This window comes from Brassica rapa, chromosome A06, assembly GCF_000309985.2.
Source record: "Brassica rapa cultivar Chiifu-401-42 chromosome A06, CAAS_Brap_v3.01, whole genome shotgun sequence".
NCBI lineage: Eukaryota > Viridiplantae > Streptophyta > Magnoliopsida > Brassicales > Brassicaceae > Brassica > Brassica rapa.
In genome coordinates this window covers 5,868,197-5,890,167 of record NC_024800.2, presented here as the reverse complement: position 1 = coordinate 5,890,167, position 21,971 = coordinate 5,868,197, and the positions used below count along the sequence as shown (strand labels likewise).

The window sequence follows — 21,971 nt, the reverse complement described above, 5'->3', positions numbered from 1 at the left end:
GCTCCGCTTCAGAATCCCATGTAAATTGGCCTCTTCGCAGTCTGTTTGTCAAGGGACGAGCAATAATCCCATAATCTTTGACGAACTTGCGGTAGTAACCGGTTAAGCCCAAGAATCCACGAAGCTCTGTGATGTTTGTCGGAGGCGACCAGTCGAGCATGGCTTGAACCTTCGATTGATCCACCTTGACTCCTTGGCGAGATATAATATGCCCCAAGTATTCCAATTCTTCTCTGCCAAAGTCACATTTTTTGAATTTCACAGCAAGCTTGTGTTCACGCAAGAGTCGAAATACCTCATGTACATGCCGTAAATGGGACTCCCAATCTGAGCTGTAGATTAGAATGTCGTCGAAGAAGACGAGAACTGATTTGCGCATCAATGGCCGAAAGATAGAGTTCATGAGCGCCTGGAAAGTAGATGGTGCGTTGCACAAGCCGAACGGCATGACCAGATACTCATAGTGTCCGTTGTGTGTCCGAAAGGCTGTCTTAGAGATGTCGTTGGGGTTCATGCGAACCTGATGATACCCAGCAGTAAGATCGAGCTTGGTGAAGTACGCAGCGCCGTGTAGCTCGTCCAACATATCGTCTACGGTCGGGATTGGAAAACGATCCTTGATGGTTGCAGCGTTAAGAGCACGGTAGTCAGTACAAAAGTGCCAAGTTCCGTCCTTTTTCTTGACCAGAAGAACCGGCGACGAGAATGGACTGGAGCTAGTGCGGACGATTCCCGATTTCAGCATGTCTTCCACTTGTCTCTCGATCTCTTCTTTCTGGAAGTATGCATATCGGTACGGCCGGACATTCACAGGATCGGTTCCTTCCTTAAGAGTGATTGTGTGCTCAATCTCATGGTGTGGTGGTAGACCAGTTGGGGCCTGAAACAAATCGTCGAAGTCATGAATCAATGCTTTCATGTCGTCGGCTACTTGAGAAATCTGTGTCTCGGTGTCGGAGAGACAGAGAGCATACAGAAGGTGGCCTTGACGGGCTTCCTTAATGATTTCTTGTGGCCCAATTGCGTGAATGGTTGCAGCTTGGATCCCTTGGAGAAGATGGGCTTGGCCTTCCCACGCTATCTGTATAGATTGGGCCTTCCAATCGCAAATAGTTGGGCCTAGGGTTTCCAACCACTTAACTCCCAAAACAATGTCGAGGCCTGCTAAGGGAAGGACATGTAGGGTTATCGTGAAAGACGCCGTCCCAATCCTCATAGCTACTGCTTCATATCGCTGGTGACACTTCAGCGGAGTTCCGTTGGCCACCCGGACCGTGAAAGGCGTCGTACGCGTCGCTGATAAGTGTAATCGCTGTGCTGCCTTGTCGCTGATGAAGTTATGTGTGGAGCCACTGTCCACAAGAGCTAGCAAATGTTGCTGTTCGATCTTAGTGTGGAGGCGAAGAGTTGATGGTGTATCCCATCCTGTCAAAGCGTGTAATGAGATCTCAGGTTGCTGCTCTTCCTCGTTTTGATCCTCATCGCTGCTATCACCATCTTGTGTACTCTCCATGATGAACAACTGGGGTTGCTTACACTTGTGACCCGGAGCGAATTTGTCATCGCAGCTAAAGCACAATCCCAAACTTCGCTTCCTCTTCATCTCCTCCCACGTCAATTTCCGCGGCTCTGTTGGTGATTTCTCACTTCTGCGCTCCTGATTAGTTGGAGCCGATGAACTTGATGGATATTGTCGGGGATTATTCCAACGTTTCTCCTTCTGTAGTTGATCGTCCCGTAATCGTGCGAGATTGATGATCTCTGTCAAGGTTTTGGGCTTGAATATGCGTATAGCATTGGAGATGTTGGTGTGGAGACCTCCCATGAATGCACCAACCAGAGCTTTCTCCGTCCAGCCTTCCACCTTGTTCTGGAGTCGTTCAAACTCTCTCTGGTACTCCAATAGTGATCCTTTTTGTCGTATATGCGAAAGCGCTTCGTCGAAGTTTTCGCCGTCCATTGGACCAAACCGGGTCCACAACTCTGTCTCAAACGTCGCCCATGGGACCTGGGATGGATCGGTTCCCCGTGCTTTGGAAATCGCCTGCCACCACTCATTGGCCTCGTCGGTGAGATGATATGAGGCAAAGCTCACGCGTTTCTCCAGCGACATCTCATGGTACGCAAAGTATTGTTTCGCCTTGCTTATCCATTCGGTGGGATCTCCTCCACTGAACTTAGGGAATTCCAGCTTCACACGGTGCGGATTATATCGAACCGGAGCGAAGGGATTCACCGTTTCCTCCTGAGGAGTGGTTTGTGGTCGTATGTCAGGCTCTCTGCTCTGACGTGTTGCACTGGAGTCACCTGCACGACTATTGGCGACCATCTCCCGCATTCGTCCTAGAGTTTCCTCTAGAGTTCGTTGGAATGAGCTCTCAATTCCTCGGAGTCTGTCATCGATCCCGACGGTAAGCTTCTGGAACTCATCCTGCATCATTCCCAGTCCTGCTTCCAGGTCACCGAGTCTCTCCTTGTTGGTCATGGTCGTATCTCTTAGATTTTTTTTTTTGGTTTTTGTTTTGTTTTTTTGTTTTTGTTTTGTTTTTGGTGATTGTAGATGGAATGGTGGTGGAAAAAAAATGAAATGGTGATGGAAAGAAAATATGTTCTTGATGGACGTTGATTCACGTGAATGAATGTCGTCGCAAGAACAAACGGGCTTTGATACCAAATTGCTAAGGTCCCTCTTCAAAGCTTAAAGAGATTGTAATAACACAAGTACTCAAGATATTTGTTGGTAGATAAGTCTACCTTTTTCTGGGTTTTTCATTAGCTTAAATAAGAAAACAAATGGAGTCATGACTCCTTACAATACGTGAATGAGGGAAAGTGGAAGTACTCAACTTCCTACAAAACAGGAATGCAACAAAGTGGAGAACTATCTCCTCAAGACTAGGTCTTTTATTGAATAAGAAATAACAAAATGAAATACTCCTTCCTTATTCCACGTATCTTCTTGTTGGTACCTTTGCTCTAGTTGACTTACGTAGGACCATCTTGTCAACTCTGTTCTCAACTCCACCGTGTGCTATCCTATCACCATATAAGGACGATTACAACGATGGTTCCGAAGGGTAGTGCTGCGGTTGCGGTGTAGGTGATGGTGACGGTGTTGAGAAAGCAGAAGGTTAGGAATAGAGGAACGCATAAGAGACATCCTGTGAGTAACAAGAAAGGGAATTTTTTTTTTTTTTTAAACTAAAACCTATAAAACTGGGCCTGACTGGTTCAAACGCAGCGGTTGCAGTTGCGGTTGCGGGAGTTTGTGGATGCGGACGGTTGCGGTTTCTAGCGGTTTTAAGAGATTTGTACGACTGGTACTGTGGTTAAAAATTGGTGCGTTTGCGGGTGACTTATGACTGGTTAACTACCTAATGTGGTAACAGTCAAATAATAAATTAACAATATTTATATTTAATATAATTATAAAAATATCAAAAATCATAAAATTATAATAAATATAAAATTTATATTTAGAAAGTTATAATTTTAATTTTTGAAAATTTATTGAAATTTTTTTTATTATAAAATTTTATAATATTATTTAAATATAATAGATATATTTTAATATTTTCATAATTTTAATTTTAAATTTTTTATTAAATATTTTTACTTTTGTATATATATTGTTTTAAAAAAAAGAAAAAAATTTACTCTTCCGTAACCGTCCCAACCGCAAACGCTAGCTGGAGCCAGCTTTTGAATTTATGAGATTCAGAGCGGTTTGAAGCAATTTAGAGCGATTTGAATGATTGTTGCAAACCGTCGATAATCAATACCAATCGCAAAAGCTGCGTTTGCGGGTGGTAGCGGAAAAACCAGTCGTCCCAAAATCAGGATGCGAGCCAATTAAACCTTATCCTAGTCGTTATTCAGAAACCGTACAAAAACCGGTATACGCAAACAAAATTCGGTTGGACATCGATTACATTCGGTCCAATAAATAAATTTCGGCTAGGTTATTTTAATTTTCGTACCAAAGATAAACACAAACCGCTTCAGTCCTCAGTCACTACCCCCATTAAATCGAGAGTCCCCCCATTCATTTATCTTCCTTCTGCTTCCGTTTGACGGAGATGACGAGTATCACCGACGCGGTGGTTCCGTACTTTTCACCGGAGAAAACAAGTTTGTCGTTGTCGTATTCCGCCGAGAGCGGTTCGAGACCTGTAGATGCAGTTATCTTCGCGGGAGTTTCGCTGGTTCTCGGCACAGCCTGCAGACAACTGTTTAACGGCACCAGAGTTCCGTATACCGTCGTTCTCCTCGTCATCGGCATCGTTCTCGGATCTCTAGGTTTTCATTAGGTCCACGTTTGCTGCTTCTTTGTTTGTTTCCAATACTACTAATATCTCAGTATATATATTTGATTCTGCAGAGTACGGGACTAATCACAGCCTTGGGAAGATGGGCCATGGTATTCGTATCTGTAAGCTGACGTGTTCTTTCTCTACACTTGTTACATTACATTACGAGCTTTGAACATGGCTGGCCATAAACATTTTAAAATAATTTTTAATATTAAAATTCTTAGAACATTTCTCATGGTGGGATTCTTAGTGAAATATAAAAAACCGTTTATTAATTTTTTTTAGTAACCGGTTCTTACATTTTTTTACTTAAAAGTTAAAAAACAGTTTTTTATATTCTGCTAATAACTCCACCTAAGAATCCTTCATTAATCATGTTCTTATAATTTAAAGTTTCTTTTATACAGGGAACGATATTAACCCTGACCTACTTTTGGCTGTTTTTCTCCCTCCTCTTCTTTTTGAGAGCTCATTCTCCATGGATGTTCACCAGATCAAGGTTTTCTTTCTATCCTATATGTAAAGTCTGTGGTTTTGAGCTACTTTTTTGGTGTTTTTGGTTCTTGCTATTTGATTGATGATTGTCTATATCAATTTGTAGAGATGTCTTGGACAAATGGTTCTGCTTGCTGGCCCTGGAGTTTTGATTTCCACGTTTTGGATTGGTTCTCTCTTGAAGGTATGTATGCGTTTGATATGGAGACCTATCTAGTCCATGACGTTGTAAGTGTGTTGTGTTACCTGCAGCTTACTTTTCCATATAACTGGGATTGGAAAACATCATTGTTGCTTGGAGCACTTTTAGGTGCTACCGACCCTGTGGCTGTTGTTGCTTTGCTGAAGGAGCTTGGTGCTAGTAAGAAGATGACCACTATAATTGACGGGGAGTCCTTGATGAATGACGGGTAATCATCTCAAACGTGCCTAATCTAAAGGTGACTTTATGTCTTTTATGCTCAGCCTTGATTGTTTTATAAATTCAGGGTGTCAGTTGTGGTCTTCCAGTTATTCTTGAAGATGGTGATGGGGAGTACCTCTGATTGGAGTTTCATAATCAAATTTCTTACTCAAAACTCGTTTGGAGCGTATGAACTATTTTTCCCTTTGTTAGTGGCTTCGTATGTCATTGCTATTTTCTCAGATTATGTTGTTTGGTTCTTTTTGTTTTAGTGTAGGCATTGGTGTAGCTTTGGGCATTGCATCAGTTTTTTGGCTTAGATTCGTGTTTAATGACATAGTGGTTCAGATCACTGTAACGCTTTCAGTTAGCTATTTCGCGTATTACACTGTATGGTCTCTTCTCCACACGTTAATCTCCAATGCGAGAATCTTAGATCTCTAGAAATTCTGAGAGTTTTCTAACATGTACAGGCTCAAGAGTGGGCTGGGGTTTCTGGAATTTTGACTGTGATGACTTTGGGGATGTAAGTCGTGGTGAATTATCCCTTCTTTCTTTTTTTTTTGTATTAAAAAGTAACTTTGGTATATACTTGTTATAGGTTTTTCGCTGCATTTGCAAGGACAGCATTTAAGGGTGAGAACCACCAGAGTTTGCATCACTTCTGGTATTTTACAACTCAAGAGTTCTTACGTTCATCATAAGTAAGGAAATTATTTAAATATATATGTAAATATATGACTGTCTTCTTGATTATGTAGGGAAATGGTCGCTTATATTGCAAACACATTAGTTTTTATACTCAGGTAAATGTATCTGGAATCGTATATCTTTCATCTGTTATGAACTCTTCTTGCTATACTGCTGTCAATGTTTAGCTGGTTGATACAATTACATTGGATTTGTTTCTCTTGTGAATTGCAGTGGTGTTATTATTGCTGTAGGCGACTTTAGCAGTCGGAAAATATCTTACGAAGGTGCCTTTCACATTTGATGTGATTTAGTTTTTGTTCTGTTTCCTCTTTTTTTACATAATATTTGTTCCAAGGAACAATCATGACTCATTAGCCTTTTCTTACCAGGAGCCTCGTGGGGCTTTCTTTTCCTCTTATACTTGTATGTCCAACTATCCCGATGTGTAATGGTTGGAGTTTTGTACCCATTGCTACGTCGTTTTGGCTATGGCTTAGATTGGAAGGAATCCATCATACTCACGTGGTCTGGATTAAGGGGTGCTGTGTCCCTATCACTCGCTCTATCTGTAAAAGTGAGTTCTGTTATAAACGATCATTTTGTTCTTGCAAGAGCTATATGAACTTATATCTAGTTGTGTCTCTTTTTGCTGTCCTTTATACTCATGTCCTCAGTTCCTTAGCTTTGACACACTATGGCTCTCTGTCATAAATTTCAGCAATCAAGTGGCAATTCGTATATTAGTTCGGAGACGGGAACAAGGGTGAGGTTTAAATTTTATTTTTATTTTTGGGATTATTTTTTTTTGGGTTATCTTGAGGTTGCAGCTGTTTTGCAGTTTCTGTTCTTTACTGGTGGGATTGTGTTCCTAACTTTGGTTGTTAATGGATCCACTACCCAATTCCTCTTGCACCTTCTTCGCATGGACACTTTAACGGGCACCAAGGTGTGGATTTTAATCATATGTTCTCTTGAAATGCTACTTTTCAAAATTTAGATGCTAATGTTTGCGATCTTACTCTGGTAGATGATTGAACTTTTGATCATTTGTGTTTGTGCTTATACATACACAAGTGACTGCATCTTTCCATCAGTGTGTGTATATTGTCTTACGTTTGTGTGTGTTTCACCATCCGGTAATAGTATACATTGGATTCAACCTGATTCGGAATGTTTCTGATTCCTTATGTAGTGTTTTATAATGATTGTGTGTTTCCCCTCTGATTTGTGTTTTCCTGTTGGCAGAAAAGAATACTGGAGTATACAAAGTTTCAAATGATGAACACCGCCTTCAAAGCTTTTGAAAACCTTGGAGATGACGAGGAGCTTGGATCTGCTGACTGGCATACAGTTATAGGACATATTCCAAGTTTGAAAAATTTACAAGGGGAACAAGTTGATCCTCATGATGGGTGTGAAGCTGGCAATGTTGACCCAACGAATATAATGGACATACGTATACGCTTCTTAAATGGTATTTCACAATGCCTACATGAATCTTCTTGTTGTCAAACTATTTAGCTAGCTATCGATTCGAGACCCTTGCATGTATCAGGTGTTCAGGCAGCTTACTGGGAGATGCTTGATGATGGGAGGATTACACAAGGTACTGCCAACGTTTTGATGCAATCAGTAGATGAGGCACTCGACCTTGTTTCTACAGAGTCTTTATGCGACTGGAGAGGTTTAAAACCGTGTGTTCATTTCCCAAAGTACTACAAGTTTCTTCAATCAAGAATTATCCCCCGCAAGTTCGTCAGTTATTTAATCGTTGAAAGACTCGAATCTGCTTGTTACATTTCCTCTGCATTTCTCCGTGCTCATAGGATTGCGCGACAGCAATTGCATGGCTTTCTAGGTATGCGTCACCCCTGTTGTGTTATATCTTAATGTTTAATATTGGTTAAAACTCTGGACAACATTTCGGAAATAAAGACTAAAACCTTACCGGTTAGATCTATCTGATGTGAGCCTCAAATGAAACCATTTGCTTCATCATTTACTCAGTCATATTTGTTTCCTTTGCACAGGTGACAGTGACATTGCTTCTGTTGTAATCAATGAAAGTGAGGTGGAGGGAGAAGAAGCAAAACAATTCTTGGAAGATGTCCGAGATTCATTTCCTCAGGTTTGTTTTTTGAAACCCATGACATACGTTAGGTATTAGTTTATATATTCCTATATTACATCTAACTTGTGAGCGTCCAGGTTTTGAGTGTTTTGAAAACAAGACAAGTAACACATTACGTGCTGAACCATCTAAATGGGTATATCAAAAATCTTGAGAAGGTTGGGCTTTTAGAAGGAAAAGAGGTTTCTCATCTTCATGATGCTGTCCAGGTACGGTACCCACACAATTGTTTAGATTCTTTTGTCCTCACTGTTCTTTATATTTTTGTCTCTTAAATTTTTCAGTCTGACTTGAAGAAGCTCCTGAGAAATCCTCCTTCACTAAAACTTCCAAATGCACACGATTTGATCACCACCAATCCTTTATTGAGACCTCTCTGAGCATTAGCAATGTTAGCTCAAGCTTCATGGATTTTTTGGCCATGGACGAGACAGTCATGAACCTTTCGTGTTCGTTTCATGATTTCAATTAAGACTCTCCTTGTCAGAATCAACTCGAGAAGACTCAGTTTCATGAGCGGTTCAGCAACTCGTTCTTTTTACTTTTTTGAGTAGTTTAAGGATCCGAGTTCGTATGCGTATAGTTTTACTTGTAGGGAAAATACATTTTCAAGGGGAAATTGTAAAATAGTTATTGAATAAATTTGAGAGGCAAAAAATAAATAAATAAATTTAAGCTATTATGGTTTAATTGGGACTCAAGGAAAATTAATATCAATATTAATAACAAAACTAAAAACGCGTTAACTTGGTACCATAGAAAAAAAGAGAGTCTAGGACCACTTCAAACTATGAACAGTAACTATTCGAAAATAAACCTATCAAGTATTAATCACTTTTATGCAACATATATTATCCCAAAATATATACAAATTTCCAAAATCATAAATGAATTTGCATGAAAAGAAGAAAAATAAGAACGAGCCAACGCGTATTGAGAATTTTAACGCGGTCACTGTATATCGTTACAACGCTTCCTATATTAGAGTCATGTCGGCAGTTCCAGCTTGCAGACACATATCTCATCACTACTACTACTAAACCAAATCAAACCGACATAAACCGAGCAGAAAGACAAAAAGAAATGGCTGGAAGAGGAGCTAGTCTAGTCCCAAAGAGAGGAGAAGTCCTGAGAAGAGTTTTGAGAGTTGTTTTCTCTTCTTGTCTTTGGTTCTCTTCCCGGACAAGTGGACAGTCTCGCGTCCGATCATCTTCTTTTGTCACACCTTCTCTTGAAATCATCAAGCATTAGGGAAACTTTATTATATATTAGGATCAACCAAATAAGGATGAACCCCAACTCTCTGTTTTCTTCTTTCAACTTGTTTCTTGATAAAGAGTCGACGACCCATACGATACACGATGGTTTCAGAGTCATCCAGAGGGCACTTCAAAAATGTTCTAGTAGTTATTTATAGGCCACTGTAGTGTTTACTTTATTTTTTTTGTGTAGTCGTAAATCTCATTATAGAAACTTAAAGTCTGTTTTATTTTCTATTAATGTTTCATATTGTTTCAAACATGTCTCATCTATTTTTACGTTGTTTGATACAATCGAAGTGAAGCAAGTAAAATAGTACCATGGTTAAAAGCAAGAGTTTGGTTCTGCGAGCTTATGCTGGTAATTAACCATGCTATATGTTTCAGTATTGTAATATCGTGTACCATAGTAGGAAGACGCATGATTAAGGCAAATGCAAAACAAAGTATCAGATGGTAAAAAGGAGTTTGCCAAAACGTTACCTCAGAAACTAGCTGCAAAACGAATTTAAGTCTGTAATAATCTTTCCTCTTCAATCTAAAACTTCAATAGATACTAGATGCAATGGGCCAAGAGTAAGGATGTGCGAAAAAGATAGCAGTACATATAGTTTTGGCCACCAAGTTTTGAAAACATCTAAAGAAGGAATAAAAAGCATTTCTCTGCGTCCAACAGCTTACCCTCTCTATCTCTTTCTCCCACCACGTTCTCTCAAAGACAGTGTTAACATTTCACCTGCTCCAACATTGTAATGTGCAAGTGACAAGTTGTCCTTTAAGAACCCAGCTTTTCCACTCAACTTCTGTTTGTTTGCTGGAATCTGTGTTTCACCAGCTATCTTCTCTTTCAAACTTCCCACGTTTTCTGATAATGAATGCACTGTGATCTCAATGACTTGCCCATCATCCACGTTTGGAACAGAGACCCTGATCGTAGCAGGACCCTGCATACATAGAAAACAAATTATGTAAGATATAACTCAGACAAAAGATAAAAGAAAAGGATTGAAGGGTTTATAGAAAACATTACCGGATGCTGAGCAAGGAATTGTTCTTCTGGAACGAGAGCTGACTCGTCGAATTTCTGTCTCTTTGGCTCTGGCTCCTCAGGAAGAGGTGGTGCCTCCTCATGTGGTGGTGGAGGCGGCATCCCATGCATAGGTGGTGGTTGCATCATCCCATGCATAGTTGGTGGAAGCTGACCATAAGGTCTTGGAACTTGAAGATGAGCAAACTGTGATCCCGGTGGAGGTGGCACAGGCATGCCATGCTGCATCTGTGGAGGCCGGTTCATCATCATCGGCTGGTGTCCAGGTGGCCCAGGCATCGAGAGCTGGTGCTGTGGATGCATGGGTTGCATCATTGGAACACCTAATGGCCTGGGGGGACCGGGGTACTGAACAGACGGAGGAGGGCGAGGGAGGTTCAAGGCGAGATTGGGAGGTGGTGGCAATGACCTGATTATTGGGACACCTGGTCGAGGAGGAGGAAGAGCAGCTGGACCAGGGAAGCTATTCGGATCTCCATATTGCTCCTCTCCATTAGCATTCTGAGCCAAGGCTTGGTTTGCTGTGCGACCTATACTTCCTGTGTGACCATCCCATATTACTTGACTTGGCTGCTCATCTTTCTTCTTCTCAATCTCTGCTTTTACAGCGTTTGAGACTTCTTCTTCAGTTGTCCCGAAAATATCAGGACGCAGACGCGCAAGCCCGACTATGTTCTTTGCAATCTCGTCGTCTTGCGCAAGAGTAGTCTCGCGAATCTTAGCAAACATCCGATCCTTCTGCTCTTTGAACTTAGGATCAATAAGCGAGATCCGCATGTGCTCAGACATCTCGCTAATGGGAATCAGCTCGCCAGTAATTGGAGATATAACAACTTTAGTAGGATCTCTCTCTGTCGGGATCCTATCTTCTGGCCTCTTCCAGTTCTTAACAATCCTCATAGGTGCTTCCTCATCGTTCAAAGTTTCAATCTTTACAGAGCTACCGTTAGCTTCCAAGTTCGCTGCTCTCATTCCTTCCGCAACAAGCCTGACTTCTTCTTCATCCATTTCCATCTCGACTTCCTTGCCAGGCTCCACAACTTCATCCTCCTCCATCGCTGATGATACTTTGCTCCTCCTTATGACTTCCTCGAGCGTCATAGGCGGTGGCAACTCATCGTCCTCCTCGTCAGCAAAATCAATCGATTCAACAACCACGAAATCATGCCAATCAATCATAGCCATCTGCACTCTCTCCTGCTCTTTCTCGTCCTCTTCCTTCTTCCTCTGCTGCTCCTGAGAACGATCCCATTCAAGACGATGCAAACAACGCTCAAGAACAGTAGTCAAATCAGCAGCGCTCTTCCTCAGCTTCTCCTTCAAGTCTTCCGGAGGCTTTAACACATCAAAATACGCATCAACCAGAGCAGTGAAAAAAGAGAACAAACTATGAGTCGGCTTCATAAAATGAAACTGAGGATTGTTACTCTCCCTACTCTGCAACCCAGTCAAGAAAGACTTGCCATTCCTTGCCACAAACTGCGCCGTGAGCTTAATATACTCAAGCTCCTCCCCTGTAATCCCTTCAGGAAGTCTAACAGTATACTTCTCAGGCTCAGGAGGTTCCAAAGGCTTAGGAGGAACCCGAAACTGAGCCTGAAGGTCCGGCTGTCCCTCACCTGCTTCACCATCACCACCACCACCAGCATCAAGCTGAAGACTTGCACCATCAGGACCATCAGTATCATCACCCTGAGCTCCATCTTGATTCTGAGCACGGTACTCAGCGAGCTTGTGCTGGTAAAAGGCGTGATAAGGATCTGAGCTCGTCAAAAAGTTGAACTTAGCGTTCTTGGCATTGCTGGCGATGATCCTCTTCTCAAACTCCAAACCGTTCTTGGAGACGAACTGAGCAGTCTTCTCTACAATACTTCTGATATCCGGAGGCGGGTGGATGATTCCGATGGTCCTCGTGTGAGTCGCTACAGACTCCGGAGCTTGGTTTGAGCTGCTGCTTTGAAGCTCTCTCTCTTCGGCTTCCTGATCCGTTAGCTGCGAAGGAGGAAGTGGACCGAGGTTCCCGTCGGTGGGAGGAGCCTCGAGTGGGAGTATCTGCGACGAGCTGAACATCTTTTTTTTCTTCCTGCGAATGGATTCAAATCAGATCTTTGTTTCGACCTAATTGAACTCGGCTCTAGAATCTATCGAAGATGCGATAATCGATTTGGAGAGAGGGATGAGAAACTTCGTACCTCAGCTGTTAAGTAAGAGCTCCGCCGCGAGAAACGTCGTGAAGTAGAGGAGAAGCGGAGGAGGAAGCAGTTCGAGATTCGACGAGCAAACGGGAAGGAGATGGAGAAATCCTCCTGAGTAGAATTGAACTGAGCCCTAGGAGATTAATGAACAAGAGAGTTGTATTCAGATTTTAAATGGGCTTTTAAAAATGGGCTTTTAAAATTGGGCTGAAAGACGGCCTTTTTTAGTAGTTCGCCTCCATTGTATTCTTTTCAATGCAAATTTTTAACGTCAAATCTCATGTATTATATAACTACGAAAAAGTTCTAGCCTGAAATGAGATATTAATTTGAATTTTGGTCCAGTGAATCTCTGTGTCAAATTAATGTAGTTATGTTCTAATACACTACTGATTTAAACTTTTACTCAAGATTAAGCTTTATTAGATCGAAAGTTAACAAGCCTGAAATGATAATTGCAGTTAAATAATACACAAACTTAAGTGTGAGGACAAACATAAATTATTTTTAACGGGATACTAAATATACTACTAGTTAGAATTTCACACGTTTGATTTTGAAATTGTTTGTTTCATTATAAATTAGTGTAACTTTACAAGATCTTTAAATTGCTCTATTGATTTACACTGTAATTTTCTAATAAAAAGAGTTGCGGAGAGATCATTCAAAATATTATAGTTTTTTTCTCATCGTTATTAAATTTAGCTAGTGGTCTTATGAAGTGGACCCAAGCCACTAAGGTCAAAAGCTACACTGGTCCTTTGCAGGAGGAAAAATAATCGTAGCGACCAGTCGATTAGTAACTAATGTTCAATTTAATTTTGATTAGTCTAGCAAAGAGCACATTGAGTATTGTTGATTTGTTAACCAATCCACGTCACTTTCCACCTGAAGATATGTATGTTTTGTACACATGCTAAACACTTGTTTATCAGAGGAAACAGCAGTGCAACTTAAATTTTTTGCAGTATAACTCATGCCGACAAACGTCAGTTTTCATAAACATGACGCCATGTATGTATCTGACTGAGGGCAGATCGATCTGGGTCTTATCATAAATTATGTTGGATTTGGTTTCATTTTAATAAATTATATATACTTTGGAATAAAGTTTGAACTAAAGAGTGATTCAAATTAAAAATGATATTTAAAAATCATCAAGTTTATACGGAATTAAAATTTCTTCTCTTGTAACTTTTAGTTTAACTAGAGATTATTTCCGCGCTTCGCGCGGATTGTGTCTTATAAATTTATTTTATTTATGATATTATTTGTCGGTTTTTTTCTTTTACATTAACTTCTTGTTTTTCCAATGTTAGTTTTTCTTAATTTAAATTTATATGTTTATAATTTTTATTTTTCTTGTTGTAGATGGAGAATTATATTTTTTATTGATGATTTTTTGTATGTGGCATAAACTTTTTGAAATTTTAAAATAATGTTATATATAGTACGATTAATACATTAAAGAAGAGAAAGATATTCAGACACATTTTACACAGATTTTATATGCATAATTTTAAACATTATATATGTATATATTATAAGTTTGAAACATGTAAATGCTTTCTAAAGCTAAATACTTGTTCTGAGTTTACATAACTTATCGAAAGTTTTATCTTTTTTTTTTAAATTTAAATCACAGAAAAAAATATCAAAAAGTCAGTATAGATGGTTTTTTGGGCTTTTAAATCAACACTGAAAAATTACATGAATCAGATAACAACACTTTTATAAACAATTGGATAAAATTTGACCGAGTCAAAGATTTTCACACAATATGTTCTTTCTTCTTCAAATTGCGAAGAGCCTGTAGACACAAGAAAAAAAATCATAATTTTTGTTTTCACTTATATAACATTTTTTCTCCTTTACCCACAGAGTATATTACACTGCTATAAGCAATGGAAAACTCTATTCATATAAGATTCACATCTATGCATTTTGACAAAGAAGAATTTTAGCCATATTTAGTTTTGGAATGGACCAACTTCAGTCATATACACTATATTTTCTCTATGATTCAAATGTTACAATTTTAATATATGTGCAAATTTCCATGTGAAAAAGCATGCACGCCATCTATCATTCAACCTTTTACTTTTTCCAAAGTAAACACTATAATCCTCGTTTGGTTAGCTCCACAAACTAATCTCTTTGGATCAGTTTACTAAAAAATATGGATACTAATGTCAGAAAAGAATATAAACACTATCAACAATAAATATTGGCACAAGACTGTTTGGTTCAAGGAACATATTCAACGTAATGCGTTTATATCATGGTTGGCTTTGCGGAGAAGACTGCCAACCAAGAATCGCTTGAGGCGTTGAGGATTAAATGTCTCAGGAACGTGCGTCCTTTGTAATCTGGAAATAGAGACTCACTATCATCTCTTATTTGAGTGCTCTTTCTCTCGCTTGATATAGGAGCCTTTTGCTGCTGAAGTTTGGATTTCTCCTCCGGCTGATCTACACTCTGTTGCAGCCTGGATCAATCAACCTCGCGTCAACGCAGATGCACATACTACTCCACTCATCAAGCTCTACTTTCAGTCTGCCATCTACCTGCTGTGGAAAGAGCGTAATGCTCGTGTGGTCATAGCTGTCTCCTCACCTTCATCAGTCATCCTTGCCTCTCTCGACCGTATGATGTGTGATCGTCTCCTCTCTTACCTGGCAAGTTCTTCTTTCTCCTCTTCTCTACTTCTTTTTATCTTTCTTGTATAAGACCTTCTTAAGGCTTTTTTTACCTTAAGTTGTTGTTGGTTGTTTTTGTTTCCTTACTGTAATAAGTTGTTTAACATCTTACCAAAAAAAAACAACAAATATTGACTTATTTATGTGAACATATATTTTATTTTAAATCATTATAGTGGACGAAGAAAGCACCATAATTTGTACAACAAATTTTCTTAGATTCACCTCATCATACTCACTATTTTACCATTTTATTTACATAATTTTACATGAACTTCTTCACCTTCCCCGGATATTTTTTCTTTATTTATAACTACAATATAAAATTATAAACTATATATATTATAAATTAATAATTTATTACCCTTGAAGTCTAACGATTAAAAATAGAACATAATTCAATATAGATATATGATTCTATTAATAAATTAGCAGTTACAAATTTAAAATTTTTAAAAATATCAAAAGTCGCATGTTAGTTAATTATCTTCTAAATGATATTTATTTATAATTCTTTTTGGTTGAGAATATTTTGGATGAGGTGGATACTCCCAAAAGCCTTGAATTTAGTCCCTTTTATATAGTAGGATTTAAAATTTTCCTATGCCCTTTTGCACTTACTACATGGTAGACAAAAAGAATCAAGTATGTTGAACATATATGTAAGATAGTAATGATTTGTTGCCTTACAACTCTCTTAGAACATTGGAATTATAATGTCCTAAATACTCTCACTTTTTTTTCTTGCTTTTCAATACATTGATCTCTTTTACTTTATTTTCTGTAGTATTTATTCTTCTTCACGCTTCGTTTACTTATCGGGACCTTTATTTATTTATTTTGGGGGTAAAATTGGACCTTTCTTTATTTGTTAGTCTCTACACTCTACTGGATATATTTTCTTAAAGAACAAAGGTGGGATGCTATGGTGGAAAAGAGTAAAGAACAAAAAAAAAGCACGAACATGCAAACACATAATAAACCGAAACGAATATTTTAGAACTTTTTTGTTGATTCAAATTTTTGGCTAGTAAGTTTGTAAATAATTCTTGGTTCTTTGTCGAATAAACAAAAAAAAACAGAAAAAAAAATCTCAATAGCAAAAAAAACAGAAAAAAAAATCTCAATAGCAAAAAAAACACGAACAAAAAGAAACAGAAAAACGCATAACCATTTTTTCATTATACACACGAAGACGTTTAAACATGACAACCAATGATTAACGTTGTTTTATCATCTCGAGTACACACTACTTACTATCTATAAAGATTGCCCTGTCTAGGTACGAGTATTACATATATCTCATCCCTTGGTTCTTATTATAGTAATTGTACCCCTCCCTGATGTTTGTATCTTTGTGAAAGCAACCACGGCTTTGCCTGAAAGACCCGGTCCATGAGCAGAGAGACACGGACGGCATGCAAAGGCTCCAACCGGATGCCGAACTGGCCGAGCCGACGGCATGAGAATCTTCTTATTTATGTCGTTTAGGGTTACATCTTCTTCTCGACCACCTGGTTTCACCAGTCCAAATGGATACACTACTCTCTTCTTATTGTCACAGTAATGTTTCTCTGTACACATGTGAAATTAGTATGTATTTAAAGATTAACACAGAATATCATATTATGTAGACAGCTAAACGCAAATGAGAATAAATAATCTGATCCCAGATTATACAATTCATTCTGAATGAAATAAAGCATACATACCTGAAGTGGATGAAGATGGCTCGAAAGAGTGTTTCGGCTGATTTGAAGATTCTGGAAAAATATTAATGGATGAATTTGGAGATTCATCTGCTCAATATATAAGAAAATCAAGTCAAAAACATAAAATTTATTCACGAAGACTGTGAAACACCAGTACTAAAATAGTAAGCATACACACACACATATTATATGGGTGACAATTATAAAAAGTAGAACTCACCTGCAAACTGACTACTCGTGCAGCTATAATTCTCAGAGATTCTCCAATCATTCTGCATAATTATAATCCGCAGTCAACCAAATCAGTTTCACAATAATTTAAAAATGTCATTTAACCAGATAGTTAGAATTTTTGAACAATTATGTTAATGACTAACAAAAAAAAACAGAGTAAATATGCAAACCTGATAATTGTCAAAGTGATTATTTGGTTTGTCCTCGGCGTTGAACGAAAGACGTCTCCGCTTGCTTTTCACACGGAATTCGATGAGTGCGTCTTCGAGGTAGCCGGTGGATACATCACCGATAATATCCACCTCCGGCGAACGGAGTATATGCTCCGGCGATTCATCAATGTTGTAACATGCATCTACAAGTACATTGCACGGCCAAATTCCTCGCGAGCATTATTATATGGAATTTATAGAATTACTCAAATACATCATATTCAACAAAAAAATACATTATTTTGTCTGCATGAAGCCATCCACTTATGTATATCAACATGCCTAACATAAATCATACATATATATACATACATGAGTGTGTGGCAGTTGTATATACCTAAGTTGAAGTTTTGGTTGAAGAGTGATCCAAGGTTATGGAGATCCCAAGTGGGGAGAGTGTCGAAAAGCTCACTCATTGTTTTTATTTTCTTTACGAGATGTTCGTTGTGTGAATATGTTGAATTCAGGGGATACCATGTACCTATTTATCTTGGTGGGTTGTGAGGAAAAAAATTAAATTAAATTAAATAACTAAAAAGGAGAAAAAGGCAAACCACTGAAGAAATTAAGGAGAAAATTTATTTCTTAACGCAGTCAAATTGTAAAGAATATGTTGATGACAATAGTGGTTGGATAGTGTGTGTCCATCATCACGATTAATTTCAACAAGATAAAATTTACTGGTTTATCCGTGAGATAGTGAATTGTCATTTTTGTATATACTAATTCTTATACCGCATTGTAAGTTTTTTTTAAGAAAAATATCATTTATATGTATTCCTCCAGTACAGATTTTACAATATATTGACATTTACCAGTGTATAAGACAAAAATGAAAAAAAAAATGGACATTAACGTTTTAAAATTTGAGTGGGGTTAGGTAAATAGGGAACTGAATGGCTAAAGGCGATGATATTATCATCATGATTTCTATGTTTTATTGCTTCTCATGCATGTTATTCATGGAAGATAGATAGCGTGGTAGATACATGACATACAACTTGATTTGTGGTTCTGTACTACGTACGTACTAGACTATTAGTACTACATATAAAGCAATGATATGTTATTTTATGTTTGGTTTGTACATCTACATGAATGAGATCATCAATAATATTTATGATGGTTTCAGAAGGAGAAAGCTACTTATCGCCAGTTGTGAATATTGTCCTTGAGCTGGGTTTTGAAGTTTGAATTAGACTGCTAGTGAATATACAAGACCTTCAAAATTAGGAACATGAAAATTAAAGTGGGTTCAACTACAATAAAAACTTAAAAGAACAAAAAATGATCAAAATCTAACCAAGGCTCTATAATTGAAACGAGAAACTTCGTTAATTAATTAATCTTGATGTTAATGTTTGATCCAACCACATAATGCGAAAAAAATCTGCATATTCTTCATTATTTGTCATTGTGTACTGTGAAAGATTCACATTATATAAAGAAAAATGTAACTAGTAAATAAAACGTCAAGCCATTTAAATATGAACGTAGCAAGTTGTGAAGTAAAGAAAGAAGGTTTATCAGGGTCATGCATGCTGATCAGTTGTTGACCAAACAAAAACATCAAAATTCAAAAGTTACAAGATAAATTCAAATTTGCAGCTTTATCTTTGTATGTAATATTTATTCTTCGAAATAATTTTTGCTTTCAGATTTGGGGAACAACCTGTTCTTCTATCATTAGGTACTTTTTCTAATGTTTTTACTTTCATTTCTTCGCCATCGTGGGGTCATGTCAAACCTATCACGTTTACTCCATCATTGCCCACCTTTATTTATTTCAATATATTGTTATTTATATCTTGCACATCTCTATACTAATATGATGAGAATATAGCAAGCACATCACAAGCATACTAATTACTAACTCTATGACAATTTTAGCGTTATAAGATTAATGAAGCTTATGTTTGAGGTCATTGGATTATAAGATTATATAATTTAGCTATTTGTTTGAAAAATGTATAATTATGACTTTACACGTATTTATACAGTGACTATTAGTGCGACAAAAGAAAAACATATGTCTTTTGTCTCCCAGTATGCTTTTTATCGATTGCAATGCATATAGCCGGCACATAATTTTCAGTGGGCCCGAATGTATGCATGCCGGCGGGGCCCATTTGGAAAATCAGAAAGATGGCAACCGGATCATTTGTAGGGCATACTTCTTCAAATTCGCCTTTGAATGGTCCAAATGCACACCTAGGTTTAAAACCATCGATATATTAAGTTTGATGACTGTAGTTTACTTAATTTTCTTCATGGTGATGCGTAGAAAAAAGTTTCTCAGCTACATAAAGTTTACTATAATATGGTGGAAACCATCCAATGTATGAAAACGTATCAACAACTACACCACGTTTATGTTAATACATGTCACATATACAAAGTAAATGATTATATGGTGGCAACATCACAATCGGGTTTAATTGATTTTAAACTAAGTTAATGGGGTCAATCCATAATATATTAAACTTATATTTGATCTACTAAATTCGACCCGACCCAATTCTTTTACCCGACCCGTGTCGACTTAAGTATCATGTTTGGATCCCCAATTCTTAAATTAGGGTTCTTAACCAAAAAAATGATTTCAAAGAGATGCAATATTGAGATAGTTTTCTTTAATATTTTTTTTCTTCTCCGCCATTCTTAAACCTCGTGGAACAGAGTACATGAGTCAATCTTCTACAAAAGATACTTTTTTTTTTTCATATTCTGCAACTTTTGTATGTGAAGAAGCGTAAGAACAAGTGGGTGTGCAAACTCAAAGTTGGGGTTAAGCAAATCAACGAGAAAACATTATTTTCTCAGAAGTTGGACCAAGTTCTTGACAATGAGAATTTGACATTTCACTTGGCTCACATATCTCTTTTTTTTTTGCTGACCAAAGGAAAAGCGTTATGTGAAGGCTCCTTCTCTCTTTCTCCCTAGACTTTCTAACTCTTAATGTACATAACATACATTTGGCTTTGTTCCAATACAGGCACTAATCAGTTGGGGTTGGGACCGTTTATAAGAAAGAACAAGTATAAAAAACAAGCGGGAGATAAAAGTATTAAAGAAAATCTCCTCTGCATTGCATCTCTTTGAAATCAATTTTTTTTTTTTGTTATGAACCCTAATTTTGTATTGGGAATCCAAACAAGAGACTTAAAGGTGACACAGATCGGGTAAAGGAGTTGGGTCGGGTCGGATTTAGTAAATCAAATGTAAGTTTAATATATTACGGATTGACCTCATTAACTTAGCTTAAAGTCAATTAAGCCCGATTGTGATGTTGCCACCATATAATCATTTACTTTGTATATGTGACATGTATTAACATAAATGTGGTGTAGTTGTTGATACGTTTTCATACATTGGATGGTTTCCACCATATTATAGTAAACTTCGCGTAGCTGAGAAACTTTTTTCCAACTGAGAATTATGTACATATATCAGTCACATGGTTATATGTTGTATTATTTTCTCATTTTTTAAATTATGTTTATATATTAAAGTTTGGTTGACAATCCTTCTTTTTGTTTGGTTGTTTGTATCGAAGTCAATAACAATAAACATGCCCCACCACATAGTTACTCACTTGATTCAACCATTGAGGCTCGTCTACTTAGTTCAATATATGTTGTATATACTGCAGAAATAGCCGGTCGTTGAAAATCACAAACCATTAGATTTATTTTCATTCGCAGCACAGAAAATACATACAATTTTAACGATATGATTGATCCATGATATAAACATCTTTTATTTTGTATGGGTCCGAGTTGGATTTTCAAAATCTTATGTTGCTGGATCCTGTGATTATGCACCAACACACTGTTTATACATAAATATTTTAATGGGGGTAGATTCCAACCAAGGTTTTCTGGCATTATGATATAATTACACAATATAGGACATAAAAAGTTAATAATCAGTAGCTCAAACAATAATATATATATATATATATATATATAATATTTACTAAACCTAATCATCGATAATTTGAATCTTTGTTTCAGTAACAATGATTTTCATTCTACTTTTTTTTTGAGTAAATTAGCTAAATATACTAACAAAGGTGGGATATCATTGAATGGAGGGAAAATGGTAATGTTGGGGGGAAAAAAATTGGAGGGATATAGGGTATGGAGTGTAAATAGGGGAAAAATGGTGTGTAGGGAGTACAATTTCTCTTTTTTTTTTGCATGAAATTCAATCTACCTTCCAAGACTTGCAACTGCTATATAAAACTTGTAATTAGAAAAACATTCAAACGAAAAATCAATGTTTAATATCAACCAGAAAAGTACGACGGATACATTCCCTTTTCATTATTAATTTGGGGTATTCTGGATCTATAGAAATGCAAGATCTTCAAATGGAGATGTAATCCATGAATATATTCTTTTTTTTTCAGGTATTTCAATAGGCCAAAAACAAAAGTTCATATTCATGCAGTTGTTCAGAAAAGATGTGACTTAGTTTCGAATAACAAATTGATCGAACCTAAAACATGTTAACGTATCAATTATGTTCCTTTACACTCAATCACAAGATCCCAAACACTAAATAATTGCCAT

General features: G+C 37.5%; 3 protein-coding genes across 7 annotated transcripts; 1 reads left to right on the top strand and 2 right to left on the bottom strand.

The window, feature by feature from the left end:
* The first annotated feature begins 3,711 nt into the window (after positions 1 to 3,711).
* Positions 3,712 to 8,725, top strand: LOC103872262 (sodium/hydrogen exchanger 8). Of its 4 annotated transcripts, XM_009150599.3 has the most exons (19): positions 3,714 to 4,299; positions 4,382 to 4,432; positions 4,721 to 4,812; positions 4,915 to 4,992; positions 5,061 to 5,218; positions 5,297 to 5,398; positions 5,484 to 5,601; positions 5,685 to 5,737; positions 5,813 to 5,878; positions 5,973 to 6,017; positions 6,136 to 6,188; positions 6,294 to 6,478; positions 6,623 to 6,667; positions 6,743 to 6,850; positions 7,150 to 7,378; positions 7,460 to 7,762; positions 7,935 to 8,032; positions 8,113 to 8,244; positions 8,320 to 8,725. In XM_009150599.3, exons 1-19 carry the CDS (start codon positions 4,080 to 4,082, stop codon positions 8,413 to 8,415), a joined length of 2,232 nt encoding a protein of 743 aa, XP_009148847.1. In that variant the 5' UTR covers positions 3,714 to 4,079; the 3' UTR covers positions 8,416 to 8,725. The 4 variants fall into 4 exon arrangements, with proteins under 4 accessions (XP_033128707.1, XP_009148847.1, XP_033128708.1 ...); XM_033272816.1 differs by having other exon boundaries at positions 3,712 to 4,299; positions 6,623 to 6,850; XM_033272817.1 differs by having other exon boundaries at positions 3,714 to 4,310; positions 6,623 to 6,850.
* A 1,018-nt stretch (positions 8,726 to 9,743) lies between these two features.
* On the bottom strand, positions 9,744 to 12,695 carry LOC103872261 (probable splicing factor 3A subunit 1). Of its 2 annotated transcripts, none has more exons than XM_009150597.3 (3): positions 12,535 to 12,695; positions 10,325 to 12,425; positions 9,744 to 10,238 (listed from the first exon to the last, which is right to left on the bottom strand). In XM_009150597.3, exons 2-3 carry the CDS (start codon positions 12,410 to 12,412, stop codon positions 9,981 to 9,983), a joined length of 2,346 nt encoding a protein of 781 aa, XP_009148845.1. In that variant the 5' UTR covers positions 12,413 to 12,425; positions 12,535 to 12,695; the 3' UTR covers positions 9,744 to 9,980. The 2 variants fall into 2 exon arrangements, with proteins under 2 accessions (XP_009148845.1, XP_018515437.1); XM_018659921.2 differs by having other exon boundaries at positions 10,325 to 12,415; positions 12,534 to 12,680.
* Positions 12,696 to 16,383: 3,688 nt separating this feature from the next.
* On the bottom strand, positions 16,384 to 19,628 carry LOC103872260. Its single transcript, XM_009150596.3, has 5 exons — positions 17,732 to 19,628; positions 17,353 to 17,537; positions 17,169 to 17,220; positions 16,949 to 17,035; positions 16,384 to 16,810 (listed from the first exon to the last, which is right to left on the bottom strand). The coding sequence occupies exons 1-5, from the start codon at positions 17,808 to 17,810 to the stop codon at positions 16,539 to 16,541; spliced, it is 675 nt and encodes a 224-aa protein (XP_009148844.1). The 5' UTR covers positions 17,811 to 19,628; the 3' UTR covers positions 16,384 to 16,538.
* Positions 19,629 to 21,971: the final 2,343 nt, after the last annotated feature.

Bases quoted from the DNA above. Each gene is read 5' to 3' on its own strand.
- LOC103872262 (XM_033272816.1), top strand. From the start codon at position 4,080: ATGACGAGTATCACCGACGCGGTGGTTCCGTACTTTTCACCGGAGAAA. The intron at 5,602-5,684 runs GTATGGTCTCTT...TAACATGTACAG, and splicing joins GCTATTTCGCGTATTACACT to GCTCAAGAGTGGGCTGGGGT. The intron at 6,018-6,135 runs GTAAATGTATCT...TGTGAATTGCAG, and splicing joins ACATTAGTTTTTATACTCAG to TGGTGTTATTATTGCTGTAG.
- LOC103872261 (XM_009150597.3), bottom strand. From the start codon at position 12,412: ATGTTCAGCTCGTCGCAGATACTCCCACTCGAGGCTCCTCCCACCGAC. The intron at 10,239-10,324 runs GTAATGTTTTCT...CTATGTATGCAG, and splicing joins AATTCCTTGCTCAGCATCCG to GGTCCTGCTACGATCAGGGT.
- LOC103872260 (XM_009150596.3), bottom strand. From the start codon at position 17,810: ATGAGTGAGCTTTTCGACACTCTCCCCACTTGGGATCTCCATAACCTT. The intron at 17,036-17,168 runs GTGAGTTCTACT...TATATTGAGCAG, and splicing joins CACGAGTAGTCAGTTTGCAG to ATGAATCTCCAAATTCATCC. The intron at 16,811-16,948 runs GTATGTATGCTT...ACATGTGTACAG, and splicing joins GCCATCTTCATCCACTTCAG to AGAAACATTACTGTGACAAT.